Raw genomic sequence first — 17,093 nt, 5'->3', positions numbered from 1 at the left:
AAGAGCTAAGAAAGCTCCTTCCTCCTCTTGGTCCCACTGGTATTCGACAGGCTGCTTAGCACAATGGCCTGAGCTGCCTTCCCCTGGGCCTAGGCCCCAGCCCTGGCACTGCCCCAACCCTGGGCCCTGTGTTCAGGTAACTGTGACAAGCTGGCTCAGGAGCAGCAGGGACACTGAGCTGAGTCTGTGAGTGTCCCCAGTTCAAACCACCTGGTTCCCCAGTGGGTGCCTCCCTGCTATGTGTGTGTGGAATGCTGGGTCTCAACTCCTGTCTCTGAAAACACAGGAATAAGAGCAATGAATATGCACTTCACATTTTATCAATCACTTCCACCCAAGTTTCTCAAGAGAAACCTGTGGGAAGGGCAAGGATTAAAACCACTATCTTAAAGCAGTGGTAACAAAGGCACAAAGAGCCCTGCAGTGGAGGTGTGACTCAGCAGGTCATGGCCCATGTGTGTGGTTCTGAGTAGGTGACAGAGAGGCTAACTATGTGTGGGAACATCTCACGTGGTGTGTATAATGGAATAACCACATGAGAATGTGGTGTGTGTATGTGTGTGTGTGTGACTAGAGTTTCATTTATGCACATTGCTCTCCCATCCTTGTCCTTGGGAATGGTGTTCTGTGTATTACAAAAAGCAAAAACTTTTTTTTTTTACTTTTAAGTTTCCATACTCTTACATTGGAAAATCATTGTTTGATTTTTAAAAAGAAGTAAGAAAGCAAAGAAACACGAGCAAAGTCTGAGGCTTTAAATCACATATTGTGATCACATAAGACAGTAATTTGGCCATGATTTCCCTGAAAGAGTAGAGATTCATGCTCCTGTGGGAAGATTTTAAAAATTTAAGTTGGGGAAGGGAATTTCCTGGCAGTCCAGTGGTTAGGACTCCAAGCTTTCACTGCCGAGGGCCCTGGTTCAACCCCTGGTCGGGGAACTAAGATCCTGCAAGATGCACGTGGCCAAAAAGAAATAATTTAAGTTGGGGAACCACGATAAGGCTTTTGCTTCTGGGAGCCTGTGCCTCTCCAGTCCTGAGCTGCACAATTTATCTGAAGGAACTTCAGCTGAAGTGTCTGAGACGCCCAGTGAAGAGCTTCCATTCCTAACCTAAGCTGGCTCAGTAGGCCCTGTGGACCTGGGCATTGACCCTTGCTGTGGTGCCTGAGGCCTGGAGGTGTATGTGCAGGAGATGGGGCCAGCCACAGACCCCTGTCTGCACACTGGGGCTTACCCAGTACTTTCCTTGATGGCCTCTCAGTGTTACTCAGCACGTGGGATCAAGGCTGCACGAGAGTGGGAGGCCCAAAGCAAGTGAGTGGGAGTGTAAAGTGAGAAAGGGGTACGTGGGGGGTAGAAGTGGGAGCAGTTGTGCTTGAGAGGTGTGTGAGTGTGTAAGAAGGAGGAGTACAAGAAGGTGGGTATGAGCAAAGTGGTGTATAAGAGGTTTGAGGGAGAACTTGTGACAAAGGTGTGAGAGGTGTAAATTCCAGATCGGGAGAGCACGATGTGGGACAAAGCTCAAGTGAGCCTTTGATCAGGGATGAAAGCGTGAGTGTGTTTGGAGGAGGTGTCAATCTAAGGGTCCAAGAGACTTGGAGTGAGAGGACCAGAATATTGTGGAATGGTGTGGTTCAAATGGGCGGCCTCTCAGCATGGCCAGAGCTGGGGAGGGGTCTGGTAATTCTCCCTTTCCTCAGGGCCTGTGTCATCTCCTTAAGGCAAGGAAGCCAGGACTTTTTCCTTTTGTTCTGAATTTTTAAAAAAGGAAGGAAGGAAGGAAGGAAGGAAAGAAGGGAGGGAGGGAGGGAGGAAGGGAGGAAGGGAGGGAAAGAAGAGAAAAGAAAAGGAAAGAATTTGGAGCAGGAAAGGCTTGTGAGGGATTTAGTGAGCAGTTCCACAATGTATTGGCGACAGGGAATGACTATGTTGCCCAAGAAAGTTGGGGTGCGTCTGTAGGAATCTTGAAAACATGGGCTGAGATCCGGGCGTGTGTGTCAGGCTGTGGAGCAAGTGCTGGTGGAGAAAGTAGCAGGGGGCGAGCGCTGAGAGTCGTGGGGAAGGGGAACGCACAAAGTTGGGGAGAGTATGAGAGTGAAGACGCCCCTGCTTGTGAAGCTGTCGACTGACGGGAGCGAGTGACAGCGAGGAAGAGGGGGTGGGGTGAGCGGGTGCGCTGGCGTCTAGGCTGGGGATTCGGTCTCTGGGTGCCTGCGGCAGCGCGGCGGCTGCTTGCCTGCGGCGGGCTCGGGGCCGGGGTGCGTGTGCGCGCGTGTGCGCGGGGAGGAGAGCCCGGGGCTCCTGTACGCGTGGCTGTGCCTCAGCGCTGCCGGCTGGGTGAGCGCGGGCGCGAGCGGAACGCACAGCCGAGGCGGCGGGCAGCCCGGGTTATCTGAGCCGCTCGGTCTTGGGTGACTGCGCCCAGATCTCGAGGCGGCGGCGGCAAAGGCGAGACGCGCTGTCGGGCCGCGGAGGAGCCGAGAAGCGAAACCCAGGCCCAGACGGCAGCGGCGGGGAGTAAAGCATGGAACAGCTCTCGGGCCGGGCAGGTAAGAGGGAGGAGGACCCGTCGGCGCCACAGGCAAGGGGGGTGCGGGTGACCGAGAGGCATGGGAGCGGCCAAGTCGAGGGACCCCACTCCTCTTTCTTTCTGTGCTTGCCTGGCGGCGGGACTGGGGACTGGGGCTCTATGGCCTCTTCCCACCTCTGAGGCCTCCGGGCCTTCCGTCCCAGTGTCCTCTGAATCAACTAAAAACTTTCCACCCAGAAAACGTGAGTTTTACAACTTCTCTTGGTCACTTTGCAGAACCTGGGCTTTGCTCTCTGTTGTGCGTTTAGGACTTTATCTTTCCACTTTCCTTCAGTGTAAAAATATTTTGCCTGACTGCCTCCAAGCTGGGAGCACTGGGAAGGCCTTAGTTTCTAGTGGGGTTGGAGTATGGATGCGTGTGCATGTGTGCTAGTGGGTGGGGACAGGCTGTGTGCACAAGTCTGTGTGCATATGTGTGAGGGCCTTGTGTATTTGAGTATGAACCAAAGTGTAAGCACTGGTGTAGATAATGCAAGTGGAGAGAAGGCTGCTCCCCAAATAAACGACTCAAGGGAGGCCTGGGGCAAGAGGAGGGATGGCAGGCCCCAGGGGACCCGAGTGGGGAGGAGAATCTGAAGCTGCTAAGGGAGTGGAGGGCTCCTCTCTCTCTTTTTTTCCCCTCCACCCCTCCCTCAGGCCTGCCAACTCCACTCCATCTGCCCACTAGGTGTCCTGGTATAGCACAGGGGTGGGAAGCCAGGGACCCAAGTTTAGTTTTGGATTGCTGGGGAGGGAGAGGGTCGGATCAGGTTTCCAAGAGTTTTTCAAATAATACCACAGAGGTCAAGGACTAACTCCAGGCCCCTTTTGCCTCACTCCTCTCCTTCTCCAAATAGCCTTCCTCCTCTCCCTCCTCCCCCCATCCCCTACCAGCTCAGGCTCTAGTTCTTTCAACTGATAATCCAGTTTCCACCCTCAGCACTGCCCTTCCTGTAGCTTCTTGGCCTAGTCCCTCGGCTGCCTCCATTCCCCCTTGGGGGCCTTGTCCTCACTGGGGAATCTGGGCCTCCAGGAGTGTCAACTGTCACCTCCTCGGCTTTTAGGGATCTGGGCCACCCCTCCACATCAGAGGTTTAAGTAGGGAGATCAATAGCAAACAGTTGTAATGATCTAATTAATTATGGCAAAATTAAAAGCGAGTACAAAATCAATCTCTGATGGTGTTGAAGATGGAATTCAATTGAGAGCCCATCTGTGCACCCCCTCGACCGTATAAATATGCAGCCCAAGGACAGACCTAATGGCTGGGCCTTCCTGGGAACCTCTTTCCCCCTTTCTTCCTCTCCTGCACAGGGCTCCTCTCTCCCTCACTCTGCCTGAATCTATTTATTTTGACTCCTGCCGCCTCCTGACCCCACCCCTCCTTCCTTCCCCGTCCTGTCTGCTCAGGCTCCCGACACTCCCACTTTGCCATTTTCCCTCTTGGAAGGCGGCTTTCACTGCTTCGCAGGCCTGAGGTGTGTGAACCTTGTTCCCAGTCTCTGCAAATCTCCCGGAAGACGTAGCCAGGCCCTCTCCCCAGTGCCTCGGGAAAGAGAAGGAAGAACGATGGGGGCATCCTTGAGCACCTGTCCGGGCTCTCATCCCAAGTTTCCTGGCGCTCGGGATACTCCACAAGGGACGAGGGCGCTTACCCAGGGGCGCCTGCGCCTACCTGCGTCTGCCGGGGGAGCTGCTCTCCCGGCGCGATTGGCCGGGCGGCCGGGAAGAGCAGCTGCGCACCGCAATCCGTTTCCTTTCCCTCCTTTCCCCGCTTTTGCGGGGATCAAACGCCCGCCAGCCCAGCTGGAGCTTGGGGAAGTGTGGGGAGGAGCTGTGGAACTGGGCAGGGCTGGGTCTGAGAGAAGGAAACCTCCGTTCCCTTCCAAGCCGCCTTCTATCTTATTTTCACGGCTCCCCCCGCCCCGGCCCCTCGGCCCTCACCTCTTTCTTATACACTTCTGGCTGGGGCACAGCTCCCCCGGGGACCCTGCGTGCCCCAGAGGGCCCCCGCGCCCCTTTTATACCCATCCAGCTGGTTGAAAATGACAATGACACGCACGCGCGAACGAGCGTGCGTGCCTTGCGGACGCCCTGGTGCAACCTCCGCAGCCGGGTTTGCGAAGGATGCGGGTTTTATTTAGTCTCGCTGAGCCCGTTCAGGAACAGCGAAGACGAGGAAAAAGCGAGGGAAAGGGTAAGAGAAGAGAATCGGCTACCAGGTCAGTTGTGGTCTTTGGCCATCGACGCCTCTACTCCCAGCACCATAAAAATAAGCCCTTTATTTGATGACCTTCCTTTTACTCCACTGGCCTGTCCCAGCTGGCTCTCTGCTTCCCTGTCGCTGGTCCCCTGCCTCTCCCTCCTGGGGTCCTGGGCCCACACTGGGTTCCCAGGGATTTTTATGCCCTCGGAGACCCCTCCCTATTCCCTTGTCCTGCCGCCGGGTCCTCAGTGCCTGGGGGAGACACAGCCCTATGCCTCCCCGCCCTCTTTTGCCAGGCCTCCTCACCCCGTTATTAATTGCTGTGTTGACCGGCAGGATTGATTGGCGGCCCCGCTGGAAGAGGCTGGGGAGGCCTTGACCTCGGTGCAGCCTCGGCTGAGGGCGGAGAGAGGAGGAGGAGGTGTGGATATGGGTCCTGAACTCCTATCTCAGCCCCGCCTGGGACACAGCCTAGACACTCACTGCACCCCGCTCACATACACCTTTACACACCCTCACAACATTCACACACTCACATGATCCCTTCACCAAGAGGCATTCAGCCCCCAAAGAGACACATCAGAAATTCTCCTTAATCGATTTAGAAATTGAAGGAGGCTTCCTCCCTCCATCATTCATTCTCTTCACTATATTCGTTATCCGCGGGTCTAGACCTCACGACCGGCCTGCTCAGAGAGAGCAAAGCGAACTACTGGGACCTGAGCCTTTTCTCTGTCTGAGATTTACTTTGCATCTCCCCCCACCCACCCCCAGGAACAGTTGCAGAAAGTTAAGAAATAATCCTGGATGCGGGTAACCCTTAAAGTCTTAAACCAAAGCATTTTTTCCAGAAAGAGCCCGTGCCCTGACTCCTGAGAGATTCGGTTAAGCCCTTTTGTTTCAAGTTCGGGGGATGGACGGCTCTCGACCGCGGAAAGTGGAGGGCGGAGGCTTGCAGCAGCGTGGGGCAGGGGTCTAACCCCAAAGCGAAGGCCCTCCCTCCCCTCCCCTCCCCCTCTTCCCTAAACCTTGTCGCGCGCGCGCGCGCACACACACAGACACACACGGCCCCAGAGCCACAGCAACACCCCTCTGCCCGGATCTCAGGCCACAGGCCCTCCGGCCAGCAACCCAAGCGATAGTGAACCCCCGGGACGTCCCGGCTCCAGGCCGAGGTGGGCGGAGGCGGCAGGAGTAGACGAACCTCGGCCGCTCCCCAGAGAGACCCCTCTTCCTTGGTTCTCTCCCTGTCTCATCAGCCTCTCTCGACACCCCCTCGTGATCTCCTCTCCCCTCCCCCCCCGTGATCCCCTCTCCCCTCCCCCCCGTGATCCCCTCTCCCCTCCACCCCTGTGATCCCCTCTCTCCTCCCCCCCGTGATCCCCTCTCCCCTCCACCCCTGTGATCCCCTCTCTCCTACCCCCCGTGATCCCCCTCTCCCCTCCCCGCCCCGTGATCCCCTCTCCCCTCCGCTCCGGTCCTTTGTCTCCGGCCAATTCGCGGCGCCGAACAGCCTGGCCCCCGCCTGGGCGGCCCTGCCCCTCGCTTCCCTGTTTGGCTGGCGGGGCTCCCCCTGCCTTCCTTACCCGCTCCCGGCTCTGGCGCTTTCTCCGCCTGCTCCTCACGTCCGCACAGCAGCTGGGAGAGGAGGCAGGGAGGGCGGGCGCGCCGCGGACGGATCCGAGAGAGTAGATTTGGTGCTTGCTCGCAACTCCGGGAAAACTCAGCCCGCCCCCTACAACTATTCCTCAGCGACGCAGAGCCGCGCGCCCTCTCCCGCGTTTGGCCCTTTCCTTTCCTTGTACATTGGCGGTGGCTATTTCGCTTCCCCTGGTCTGCCCAGCATCTGAAGTTGCGCTCCCCCTGCCCTGCACTACGTTCCGTTTCGGGCTGCCCCATGCTACCGTCTGCCCCCTTCCTCCGCAGCCCCTTTCTTCGAGGTGGCGGTGGAGGGTAGCGCTGGGGACGTTGGAGGCCCGCCGGCACTGTCTCCCTTCACCGGCCAGGTCAAGCTCAGGGCTCAGGGCCTGGCTGAGAAGGTTAATCATTACTCGCATGGACCCTCAGCCTCACTGGGACTCTCTCACCCTTGGGGAGGAAGGGAGGGGGCAGTTAGCCAGGTGGGGACCTCGGCTTGGCCTAAACCAGCCTCTTCGGTCCTTCCAGAGACAAGTGCCTTCTCCGGCCCCGCAGCGCCTTTCGCATCCCTTTCTTTTCCTCCTCTCTCCCCTCTTCCACAGCTCCCCTTGGTCAGGCCTCTCCCCGCCGTCTCATCTGCGCTCTGGCTTTGGCAGGTTGACTGCAGGTCCTGGGAGGACCAACTTTCTTTGTTTGGAACCGAACTGGACGGGATTTCCTTCCCCAAGTCTCCACCAGCGGGCCAGCTCCTCCCAACGGTTTTGGCCTACTGGCCCAAGGCGACTGCGCCTGAGGCCACAATTAACCTGGGTGTCGCAGGGGGCGGGGTGATATTTAACTGATTCTCTAGCAGTTGCGGTGGTGCAGTGGGACAAGGGGTGCAAGAAGTGGGAGTGGAAGAGTGGCAGGAAAGAGACAGAGAGCAGAGTGATGAACATGGACAGGGTGTGGTATCGACAACGGAAAGAAAAGAAGTCTGAAAGGGAGGAACACAGAAAGGAAAGCAGTGAGGAATCCTCTAGTTACCTTTATAGGGTAGAAGTTGGATGGGAAAAACCACCCCCTGCCCCGCCTAAGTGCCCAAATCCCTCCCTTCCCTCTTTGTGGATGGTTAGGGGTTCAGAAAATTAGGCACTTATTCCTTTATCTACTATAGAAATGTTTGGTTTTTTAAACGCTTTCCTATTGGCTAGCTCCACGGAGAGGCAAGACAGGTGTAATTATCACTATTTTACAGGTAAGAAAATTGAAGCTCAAAGAGGCAAAGGGACTGCGCATGTGGAGGCTATTACTCCTTCCCTGGGCTTTGGAGTGAGTGGCCCCTTTAGCCGTGCAGAGGTCCATAAGTGTGCGTGGGGGAGGCTGTGTCCAGGAGTACCAGAGCCTCACCGGGCCTCTTGCGCCTCCCTCACCTCCTTCTAGCTTTTTCTCTGTTGGACAGAGCCCTCCACTCCTACTCTATAGATTGCTGGCCCAGTTTCTCCTGGCTTGACCATTTTTTTCTGCTCCTCAGTCGGGTGGCCCACCGGTGGCAGCCACCTGGCAGGCCCGTGCGGCTAAGAGGCCGCTTTGGTGGCCAAGTGGCTTGCATTGTCCTTTCCCCTCAAAGGAGCTGTGAAGGGCCGGCAGGTCGCTAGGACCGCATGTGAGGAGAAGCCGGGTTAAAGGAGGAGGGGCCGGGGAAGATGAAGGCGCAGCACGTGCGCCCAGCCTCCTCAGGACCAACAGACAGAGCGGGCGGGGCCAGCCGGGAGCTAGGCCCCCCGGGCTTCACGCAGGGAGCCCAAATATTGGGAACAAAAGCGGGAAAAGAGTGAGAGCGGGAGGGAGCGAGGAAGCAGAAATTAGGGGGTCTTAGATGAAAAAAAGAAAGTAGCTTTAGGGGGAATGTGCCGTGGAGTGTGAAATTGCAGCCCATGGTGCTCCATATTGTACCAGAAGCTCTTCCAAAAAAAAAAAAAACCATCCTCCAACGTGACCAGAGGGCTACGAAGGGGGAGGGGCGGGGAGAGAATGGGGAGGAGGAGGGGAAAGGGCCGGCCGGGCTGGAGCCGGTCAGGGCGAGCTGGAGAGGGGCCAGCGTGCGTGCGCCGGCTGCTTGGGACCTGGTCGCCGAGAGAATGCGCCCCGGGGTGCACGCCGGGACCCTGGGGCGAGTGGGCCGCAGCTGTCCCGGACTTGGATTGTCAGACAAACTTTTTTTTCTTTTTCTTTTTTTCTGGTGGTGGTGACTTCCAAAACTGGGAATAATTCTGAAAAAAAAAGCTTGGCTGTGGAGCTGCTGCTCTGCTCTACCCCTCCGCTCCTCCTTCCTCCGTTTCTGCTTTTCTTCCCTTTGGACTTGTTTTTCCCCCCTTGGTTCTAAACAGCTTTCCCCGCCCTGAACTTTAATGCGTTTAATTTGGTCCGCGCTGTGGGGAGCATTTCCTAGGGAGATACATTTAATTTCGGAATTTCTAATCCCCTCCCTCAGAGCCCCGGCCCTGGCTCCCCTTGCCGCTCCCCGGGAGGTGGAAGGAGTGGAAGGAGGAAGGTTGGCCCAGGCCACCAGGGAGGGGCTTGGCTGGGATGCTCTCCGGGCCCCCACCAGGCGCCCCCCTGCCCCACCCCCTCGCGGCCCAGCCGCCTTCCTCAACTGCTCCAGGTCAGGCGCCTGGGGCCCCAGGTCAGGGCCCTGCCTGCAGAGGGTAGGCAGCCAAGACTCAGCTTTTCCTCGCCAGGGTAGAAAGCACTGGGCCAGGGAATGGGAAAACGGAAAAGGAGCAGAAGGGTCGGGCAGGGAGAGGGTGCGATCGGGGGCACCGGAAAGGGTTTACCGAGCACTTCATGCACAGCCTGCACAGAAATGCATTTGGGAGCTCAGGGTGCTAGTCGCTCTTGGCTTGCTTGGGGTGACTTTGCGTGTGTATACTGTGGAGGAGGAGAGAGAAGCTCAATGGCGACCAAGGCCTCCCGGACACCTACACCCGACAAAGCAGACGGGAGACAACTGGAGAGCCTGGTGGCCGGAGATCGTTAGAGAGGAAGGAGGCAAGGGCGGGGGTGCCCGGCGCCAGGCAAGCCTGGCAGGGAAGGGAGCAGAGAAGGTGAAGGAGCGGAGATCCACAAGGAAGATTTATTGGGCAGATCAGATGCACAGAGGCGGCTAATGAAGCAAATCCCGAGATGGGTATCAGAGCAACTCCCCAAAAGTTTATTTGCCTTTAAATTTCCGCAGCGAGGCGGGCGCCTTGTTTGAAGTGTAAATGCCCCTAGGTTGGGGGGTGGAAGGGCTGCTTTGAAAACACCAGAGAGAAAAGGTTCATTTAGAGGCAGACGGGAAAAGCAACCAACCCTGACAGGTCGGAGCCCGGGTTGTGTTTGGGGTTGGGTTGTTTTCTTTCTTTCTCTTTCTTTTCCTCTTTCCTCTTCTTTCTGCTTTCCTTTTTTCCTTTCTGGCTTTTTTCTCCTCTACTAAGACTATAGGAGTAAAAAGGGAAGAACAGGAAAGGGAGCATCAGAGGGAGAGGCCAGCACCTCTGGAGAGAAATCTGTAGGCCAGCCCTTCAGGCTGGAGCCCTGGGAGAAGGCTGAGTCTTGGCTAAAAGGGTTTCTAATCATCGGGGAGTATTGCTCTTTGATTTTCTAGACACTTGAACAGGCTGGAGCCAAGGAGGAAGCTGCCAGGGGCTGGCTTTGTGGGAGGGTGGATGTCCAGCTAATGCAGTGCTGAGGAAAGTGTCCCAGGAGCAGGGGGAGTGGGGTTCTGGAATCTCGGGGGCTACCTGGGAATTGGACTATCACAGAAGTGTCTTCATGGGGTACATGTGTCGTATAGGTGTGTGAGTGCAACTTCCAGCACACGTTGTGCACTAAGTCCTCTTCTTTACAAAACATGAAAATCCCTCTTGCTTAGTATGTAAAAAATGCCTGTTGTCTGCACCCACACTTCTTCGTAGTATGTGTAACCTAGGGACATGTCTAGCTGATTCTAGAAAAATCTGAGTCTGTGTGTGGAGAGGGGTCCTGCCCACAGTCCAGTTTTTCCAAGAATTCAGACTCCCTAAGACAACGTCCTAGACCAACATAGGGAGACCTGGAGCAAAGGGCTCCTTCGGTTCTGAGCTCCTCTCAGTAGCGACCCTTCCTCGATGTGGCCCCCTCATCCCAATTCTGGGTTAATTACCTCCCTGAAAGAAGCCCAAGGCTGTACCAGCTAATAACACCTGAGAGCCCTTTGCTCCCAGGCCCGGGAGCCTTTTCCTTTAGGCTGCCCAGAACTGTTTTCGTTTTTCGCTCCCCACGCCAAGTTAGTGCGTGTTCGTGGGGTTGTGAGGCCAAAGCAAACCCGGGAGCGCCATCTGCAGGTCTCGAGAGGAAGAGACTGACCTTTGGGGCTGGACCCTGCGCCTTCCACCTACAGCCCGAGGGAACCAGCTTGGCCGCCCAAAGGAAGTGGGGGTGAGGGCTGGGAGGGAGGGGGCAGGGGGGGATTTTTCCTCCCAGAAGTTACTTCGCAGGTGGATTAAGCGGATTGGGCTCCGGAGGATCCAGGAAGGAGAGCAAATGACAGGATCCCAGCGGATCCGGCTTCCTAAAGAGTGGGAAGCTCGGAACCCTGTCGGGCTGAACCTGGCCCGAACCCCACCCGAGGATGAAGGGCGCTCTGAAAACCCAGGTGCAAGAGGCCCTGTAGGAGTTTCCTCCTGCCTGAGTTGAGCGGGTTCGGCCCCCAACCTAGCTGCCGCCTGGGCGCTGGCCAGAGGGACAGCGGCGCGAGTTCGCGGCGCTTCTGCGGGCGCCAGGGTCGGCAGGCAGGGGCTAGAGTCTCCTCGAGTACCGGCTGCAAGAGCGCAGCGCCGGCTTCCCTCAGCCGCCCTTTCGCAGACCCAGAAAGGGGAGGAGGAGGGAGCGAAGGAGGGAGAGTTAAAACATCAGCTGAAGTGCCAAGATGATTTATGAGACGAGGGAAAATATTTCATAAAGATCTCCCGGATATTCTGTACTTAACCAGTTAGGAGACAAAGGGCTTCTCCTGCCTGGTGCGTGCGAGCGGACCTGAGCGAGCGAGGGAGCGAGTGCGGAGGAGGGCTGCGGAGGCTGGACCAGCTGCTCCGGTAGGAGCGGGTCCGGGCAGAGCGCGCTGCGCCTCCTGCGCTTGCTCTGGATCCGCCGAGCTGGCAGCGGGCGGCGCTCAGCCTCGTTCGCAGCCTCTTCTCCCCAGCCGGGGAGAGCGAGCCGAGCCTCGGTCTCCCGCGTCCTCAGCCGTCAGCGACCAGTCGTTCTGCACTGTCTCCCCAAGCCCCCTCCCCGGCCACCCGAGGGTCCAGGAGCCAAGTCCCCGGGCTCTCGCACCGTCCGTTGGGTCCCACTGAGGCAGGTGGGTCCCCGCCGGAGGTCTCGATTCTAAACCGAGCGTTCTGGGCTGTCCAGACCCCGTTAGGCAAGGGGACGAGGGAAGCCCTGCGCGCAGCCGTGCGTGGGACGAGAGAGGAAAAACCGCCGGACACTTTGCCCCGGAATGAGAATTGGGGGTATGTGGGTGGGGAGTTACCTCAGGAGGGACAGACGAAAGAGAAGGACCAGAGAGAGGAAGGAAGAACCAGGGGGAACGGAAGGGAACTGAGAGCTGAGAGTAGGGGAGATAGGAGTAGGGTTGCGGACCGAGCTCGGGGCCCCGTGGCTCATGCGGGCACTGGCCAGTGGATGGCAGGGCTGGGTGAGTTGGGACTTCGAGCCGGCTTCCGAGCGTGGCGCGTTCTGCGACCCTCTGTCGTTGCCTGAATATTCATTAGACTGGCCGCTCTTTATCCTTATCTAACGTTTATCTTATCGGCGAGTTTCGTTTCTCAATGTAGTTTTAATCCCAGGCTCCCCTGCCCCCTCCCCCTGGCCCGCTCCCCTCCCCTGCCCTCCCCCTCCCTCCCCTTCCCCTCCCCCTCCCCTTCACCCGTTCCTCCCTCCCTCCCTCTCTCCCTCCCTCCCTCCCTCCCTCCCGTTTCCCCCTCCCCTGCCCTCCCCTCGCCGGCACCGGAGTGACAGGCGCGGGGCCCTCCTCGCCGAAGCTCGGGGCTCCGGCGCTGGCGAATCACAGAGTGGTGGAATCTATTGCCTTTGTCTGACAAGTCATCCATCTCCCAGCGCGGGGAGAGGGAGGGGGTCTGGAGGGGGCTTTGCAGCTTTTAGAGAGACACACACCGGGAGCCGAGGCTCCAGTCTCTGGCCGAGTCTTCTCGCAAACGCAACCCACCTGGGGCCAGTCCAGTGCTGCCGGCGTCCCTCGGCTCCCTCCCTTCTTCCCTCCCTCCCGGCCCTTCGGCCGCGGCGGAGCGCGCCAGCCTTTTCCGGGGGCGGGGGCCCGGCTCGAGCTCTCCCCTCCCGAAGGCGCCCGCTCGGACATCCCGAGGATTGCTACTTCTTTGCCAACTTCGCCAACTCACCGGCACTTGGAGCGGCCCGGCTCCCCGCCCGGCGCCCTCGGGCCGGCCCTGCTCCTCGGCTACTCCGACTGCCGCCACTGGATGAAAGGGTTCCAGGGGAGCTGAGCGAGCCGTCTCCCCCGCCCAGCCTCAGCCCTGGCCGCAGCTGCCGCGCGCGCCATGCGACCCCAGGTCCCCCCGGCCCGGCCTGCCACCCCGGGGCCGTTCTGCTGACCGCCCAGCCCCGCGCCCCGACGGTGGGAAGTTCCGGGCGCTGCGGTTGCAAGCTCCGGCAGGCCCGGGAGGAGTCCTTGCGGGGAGCGCAGCGCGGCGCCCCCCGCCCCCGAGCGCTCCGCCGCAGCCGGGAGCCCGCTCACCCCCCCACCGTCCCTCCCTTTTTTCCTCAAGTCCTGAAGTTGAGTTTGAGAGGCGACACGGCGGCGGCGGCCGCGCTGCTCCCGCTCCTCTGTCTCCCCATGGATATGCACTGCAAAGCAGACCCCTTCTCCGCGATGCACCGTGAGTACCGGCGCCCGGCTCCTGCCCCAGCTCGGGGCTCCCCGTCCCTCCCTGTCCCGTCCTGGCGCGGCCCTGGCTCCCCACGCCTCCAGGTCCCATCTTGGAGGCCACCCTGGCTTCTCCTGGTCACCCCTTTCGTTCTTCCTCATTTCCCGGTGTTTCTAAAGCCCCCAGTTTCTCTCCCTTCTGCCTTGTCGCTTATACTTCTTCTACCTGCCTTCATACCTCCCTGGTGCCCATCACCCTCCTTCCTTCCACCTGCTTTTTCTTAGGTAGTGGATCCACAGCCCCTGACCCTGGCTCCAACCACTCTACTCCCTGGCCACCCTCTTGACTGGAGCTGGGGGACTAATGGACAGGCAGTTTTCAGGGTTTTGTGTTGTGTTGTGTTTTTGTTTTCTTTATCTTCTCTCTTTCTCTCTCTCTGTCTCCCCGTCCTCCCTCCCCTCATCTCTACCTTTCTGGAACTTAGAGTGTGGTGGTCCAGGAGGAGACTCCCAGCAAGGGCAGCCTCAGTGTCAGGACAATCAGGCTGAAGAGTGTGGGGGTGGGGTGCCCCCTTCTGACCCTCAGCTCCCAGCACCTCCTGGCCCTGCCAGCCCAGCCAAGGCTTCTTGTGGGCTGGTTTGAAATACTTCCTTCCTCTTCTTTTTTTTCCCTACCTTCCATCCTACTCCTTCCCCTCTTGTCCTGGAGTTGGGAGTCGGAGATTAGCAGGACGTGGTGGTCATCTTTCTCTGCCTCTCCCTGGGAGATGCTCTAAAAACAAAGAGGGACTCCAAGAAATCGAAGTCTGTGAAAGATCACGTAGAAGAGCCTTCCAGGCGATCCCTGGGTAGAGCAAAGCTCTGCTTCTAGTTCTGGAGGCTCCTTGCTGGGCTCCCACTCCCTGGTAAGGATGGGCCAGCCAGTAACCTGGCCAGGGGATAGGAAAAGAGGGAGAAAAGGAGTGGGGAGAACAAAAGGAAGGCAAATGCCAAAGCTGGGGAGAAAGGAGAGAGAAATCAAAACAAGGGGGAGGAAAGAAGAGCCAGAAAACAGAAAAAAATGTTACAGGAAAAAGGAGAAGGGGAGAAAAGAAATTTAAAACTAGGAAAAGAGAATTATTTTAATGAAATTTGAATTTATCTAATTCTTGTCATATGTCTTTAGCTTGGAAAACAATTCAGAGGTATTTTTTGTTTGTTTTGTTTTGCCGCCTTCTTTTTTTTTAAGATAAATAGATTCTAAATAGAAAACGTCCCCTCCTCTGTAGGTTAATAATCAAGGATGATTTATAACTTTTCACAGGGAAACTTTTTAGACCTGGCTTGGATCTGTGCTTCGGACAAGAGAGCCTAGGAGGGAGAGCTGTATTTTTCTCTAAGCATATATTTAGCGCATATATATATATATATATATATATATATATATATGTGCTTTAAAAAATACTCCTGTGACAAAATATATTTCCCTAAATAATTTCCAAGCACAGGAAATCCGAGCCAGGGGCCTCCGGCTGCCGCGGGTTTCTGGGAGCCGAGCCTGAAATCCTGACTCCTTTTCGGAGGGAGTGGAACGGGGTACCACGCCGTCTTCGCCCAGCCCGCCGGCCTCCTGGCCCCGCTGCCTCTCCTCTCTTGCCGATTCCGCGGGGGATCTGCCGAGTCCTGGCCGCCCACTGGGTGCCACTTTGAAACCGAAAGGGTAGCAAGGCGAGCCGAAGGTGGTCGGAGGAAGGGAGAGACCGCGGCGCGGGCGGGCTGGCCGGCCAGCAGCGGCAGCCCGAGTCGGCGCCGGCGGCAGTGGTGCATTCCAGGCCCGACTCAGCGCAGGTTCTCGGCCCCAGCCCTGGACTCCCGCCGTGCCCCCTTCCCTTACCCACCCCTTAGATTGGGGTCGAGGGGCCGGGCCCGGAGCCCGAGGAGGCTGAATTATTCATCTTTAATCTGCCCGCAGCTGCCGCCTTTTCATACCGGTAACGCGAGTTCTCCCGGGGCCTAAATTATTGATGGTCGGGTTTGGAGGGAGGGGAGGGGTGAGGAGCGGGGCTAGAGGTAGGGAGCCTAGCAAGGATGAGGGGTAGAATAAGAGGCTCCGGCCTCCCCCAACCTCTAGATCAGAGGCCTCTCCCCAGGGGTTTCGCCGGCCCCTATTCTCGGTCCCCCAGAAGGGAACGGGAGAGAAGCAAGTCGGGTGCAGATGTCCCCGCTTTCTCCGAAAGTCGCCTGAGGCTAGCAGGACAGGGACTGCAGGTTGCTGGCCCGGTCGGGTCGGACTCTGCCGCTAGAACTCTCTGGGGTTAGATTGCTCAGTAACTGCGGCTGCAGGTTGATGGCTTTGGGTGCAGGATTTCTAGACTCCTGTCAGCCAGGGAGAATGGGGCGCCAGGCAGCGTCCTCAGGCCTGGCATCCGGCGACCACCTCGGCTCCGAGGTTGGGAGCCTGCGCTGGAGTCTGGTTGGAGACCCAGCACCCTCCTCTTGCCCAGGAGAGCAAACGCCGTTACTGCCCGGTTTCCCGAGTGGCTGCGGAGGTCTAAAAGGTCAGATGGACACGAGCTGGCTCGGGCTGGCTGCACAGGGTGCCCCGTGCGCCTTCAGCCCGCCTGGGCTACCTGTACCGTGCGTCCTGAGCGAGGCCGTGGGCCCCAAGCCTAGCGCAGCGCGGCAGGCGGACGAACCCAAGCAGTCTGTGTTCTGTGGCTGCTACCCCCGCACCTTGCCGCTTTCCACTGCCTCCCCGTCTCCGAGCGCAGCAGATTCTGGGCCCCTGCCTCTTCAGCCTTCCCTCCTCCACTTGGCTTTCTTTGAACTTTAAACACTACAGAGGCGAAGGGGAAATATGGCTCCCCAAATATCTAAAGATAGAAAACATAAAGGAAAGAAAAGCTTCCCATCAGAAAACAAAACAAAACAAAAACACAGGGAAAGAGGCGGAAAACTCTAACTCCAATTAAAAATAAATACAAGGAAAGAGGTAGGGAGCAAAAGGGGGGATGTCAGGGACTTAGGCCCCCTCTGTGCTTGGAGTCCTTATGTACAGAGTCAACCGGACCCAAACACCCCAGAATCATCCGCCTCCAAGCAGGCTCCTACAACTCCCTCTTGCCTGCGGCTCAGGCGGGATTCCGCACCGCTCCGGTTCCGTCCTCCGCCTGGCCCTTCCTGTCCTCTCTTCCCTACATTCTTTCCTGCTGGCATTAATTCCCACTGTGCTGTTTTTCTCTCCCTCTTCCCTTTTTTTCCCTCTCTCCCTGCTTCCCCATTCCTTCCCTCACTTTCTCCCTGGCGTAGCACCGGTCTTAGAGCCGTTCTTTCCCAGCCCTCCGCCCAGCATCTGCGCTTCCGCGTTTCTGCAGCTCCGCAGATTCCAGTCCCTAATCCTCTGCATTGTGGTCGGCGGCCTTCGTTCTCCCGCGAGTCCGGGAACGTGCCCTTCCACCCTGCCTGCTCCCTTTGCACGTCCTGGGTCGCGGACCCTGACTAATGGCCGGTCCCTGCTGTGTGTGGGGTGTTGTTTTTTTTTTCTTGTCTCTCCCCAGCAGGGCACGGGGGTGTGAACCAGCTTGGGGGGGTGTTTGTGAATGGCAGGCCCCTGCCCGACGTGGTGAGGCAGCGCATCGTGGAGCTGGCCCACCAGGGTGTGCGGCCCTGCGACATCTCCCGGCAGCTGCGGGTCAGCCACGGCTGTGTCAGCAAAATCCTGGGCAGGTGAGGGCCTCGGAGCTGCCCCTGGTAGCTGCCCTGTCTCCTTCCCTGTTTGGATAGCCCTGGGTCT

At 58.0% G+C, this 17,093-nt stretch overlaps 1 protein-coding gene across 4 annotated transcripts in view; it reads left to right on the top strand.

Annotated features, from left to right (window-relative positions):
• Nucleotides 1-12,410: 12,410 nt before the first annotated feature.
• The window catches only part of PAX2 (paired box 2), a 79,239-nt gene continuing 74,556 nt past the window's right edge, over nucleotides 12,411-17,093 (top strand). For all 4 annotated transcript variants that reach the window (XM_060286053.1, XM_060286054.1, XM_030865575.2 and 1 more), the window contains exons 1-2: nucleotides 12,411-13,334; nucleotides 16,858-17,026. In XM_060286053.1, the coding sequence (XP_060142036.1) occupies nucleotides 13,292-13,334; nucleotides 16,858-17,026 (212 nt within the window). In that variant the 5' untranslated portion in view covers nucleotides 12,411-13,291. The remainder of the gene's footprint in view (nucleotides 13,335-16,857; nucleotides 17,027-17,093) is intronic.

This window comes from Globicephala melas, chromosome 16 (assembly GCF_963455315.2).
Source record: "Globicephala melas chromosome 16, mGloMel1.2, whole genome shotgun sequence".
NCBI lineage: Eukaryota > Metazoa > Chordata > Mammalia > Artiodactyla > Delphinidae > Globicephala > Globicephala melas.
This window is presented reverse-complemented; position numbering and strand designations above follow the sequence as displayed.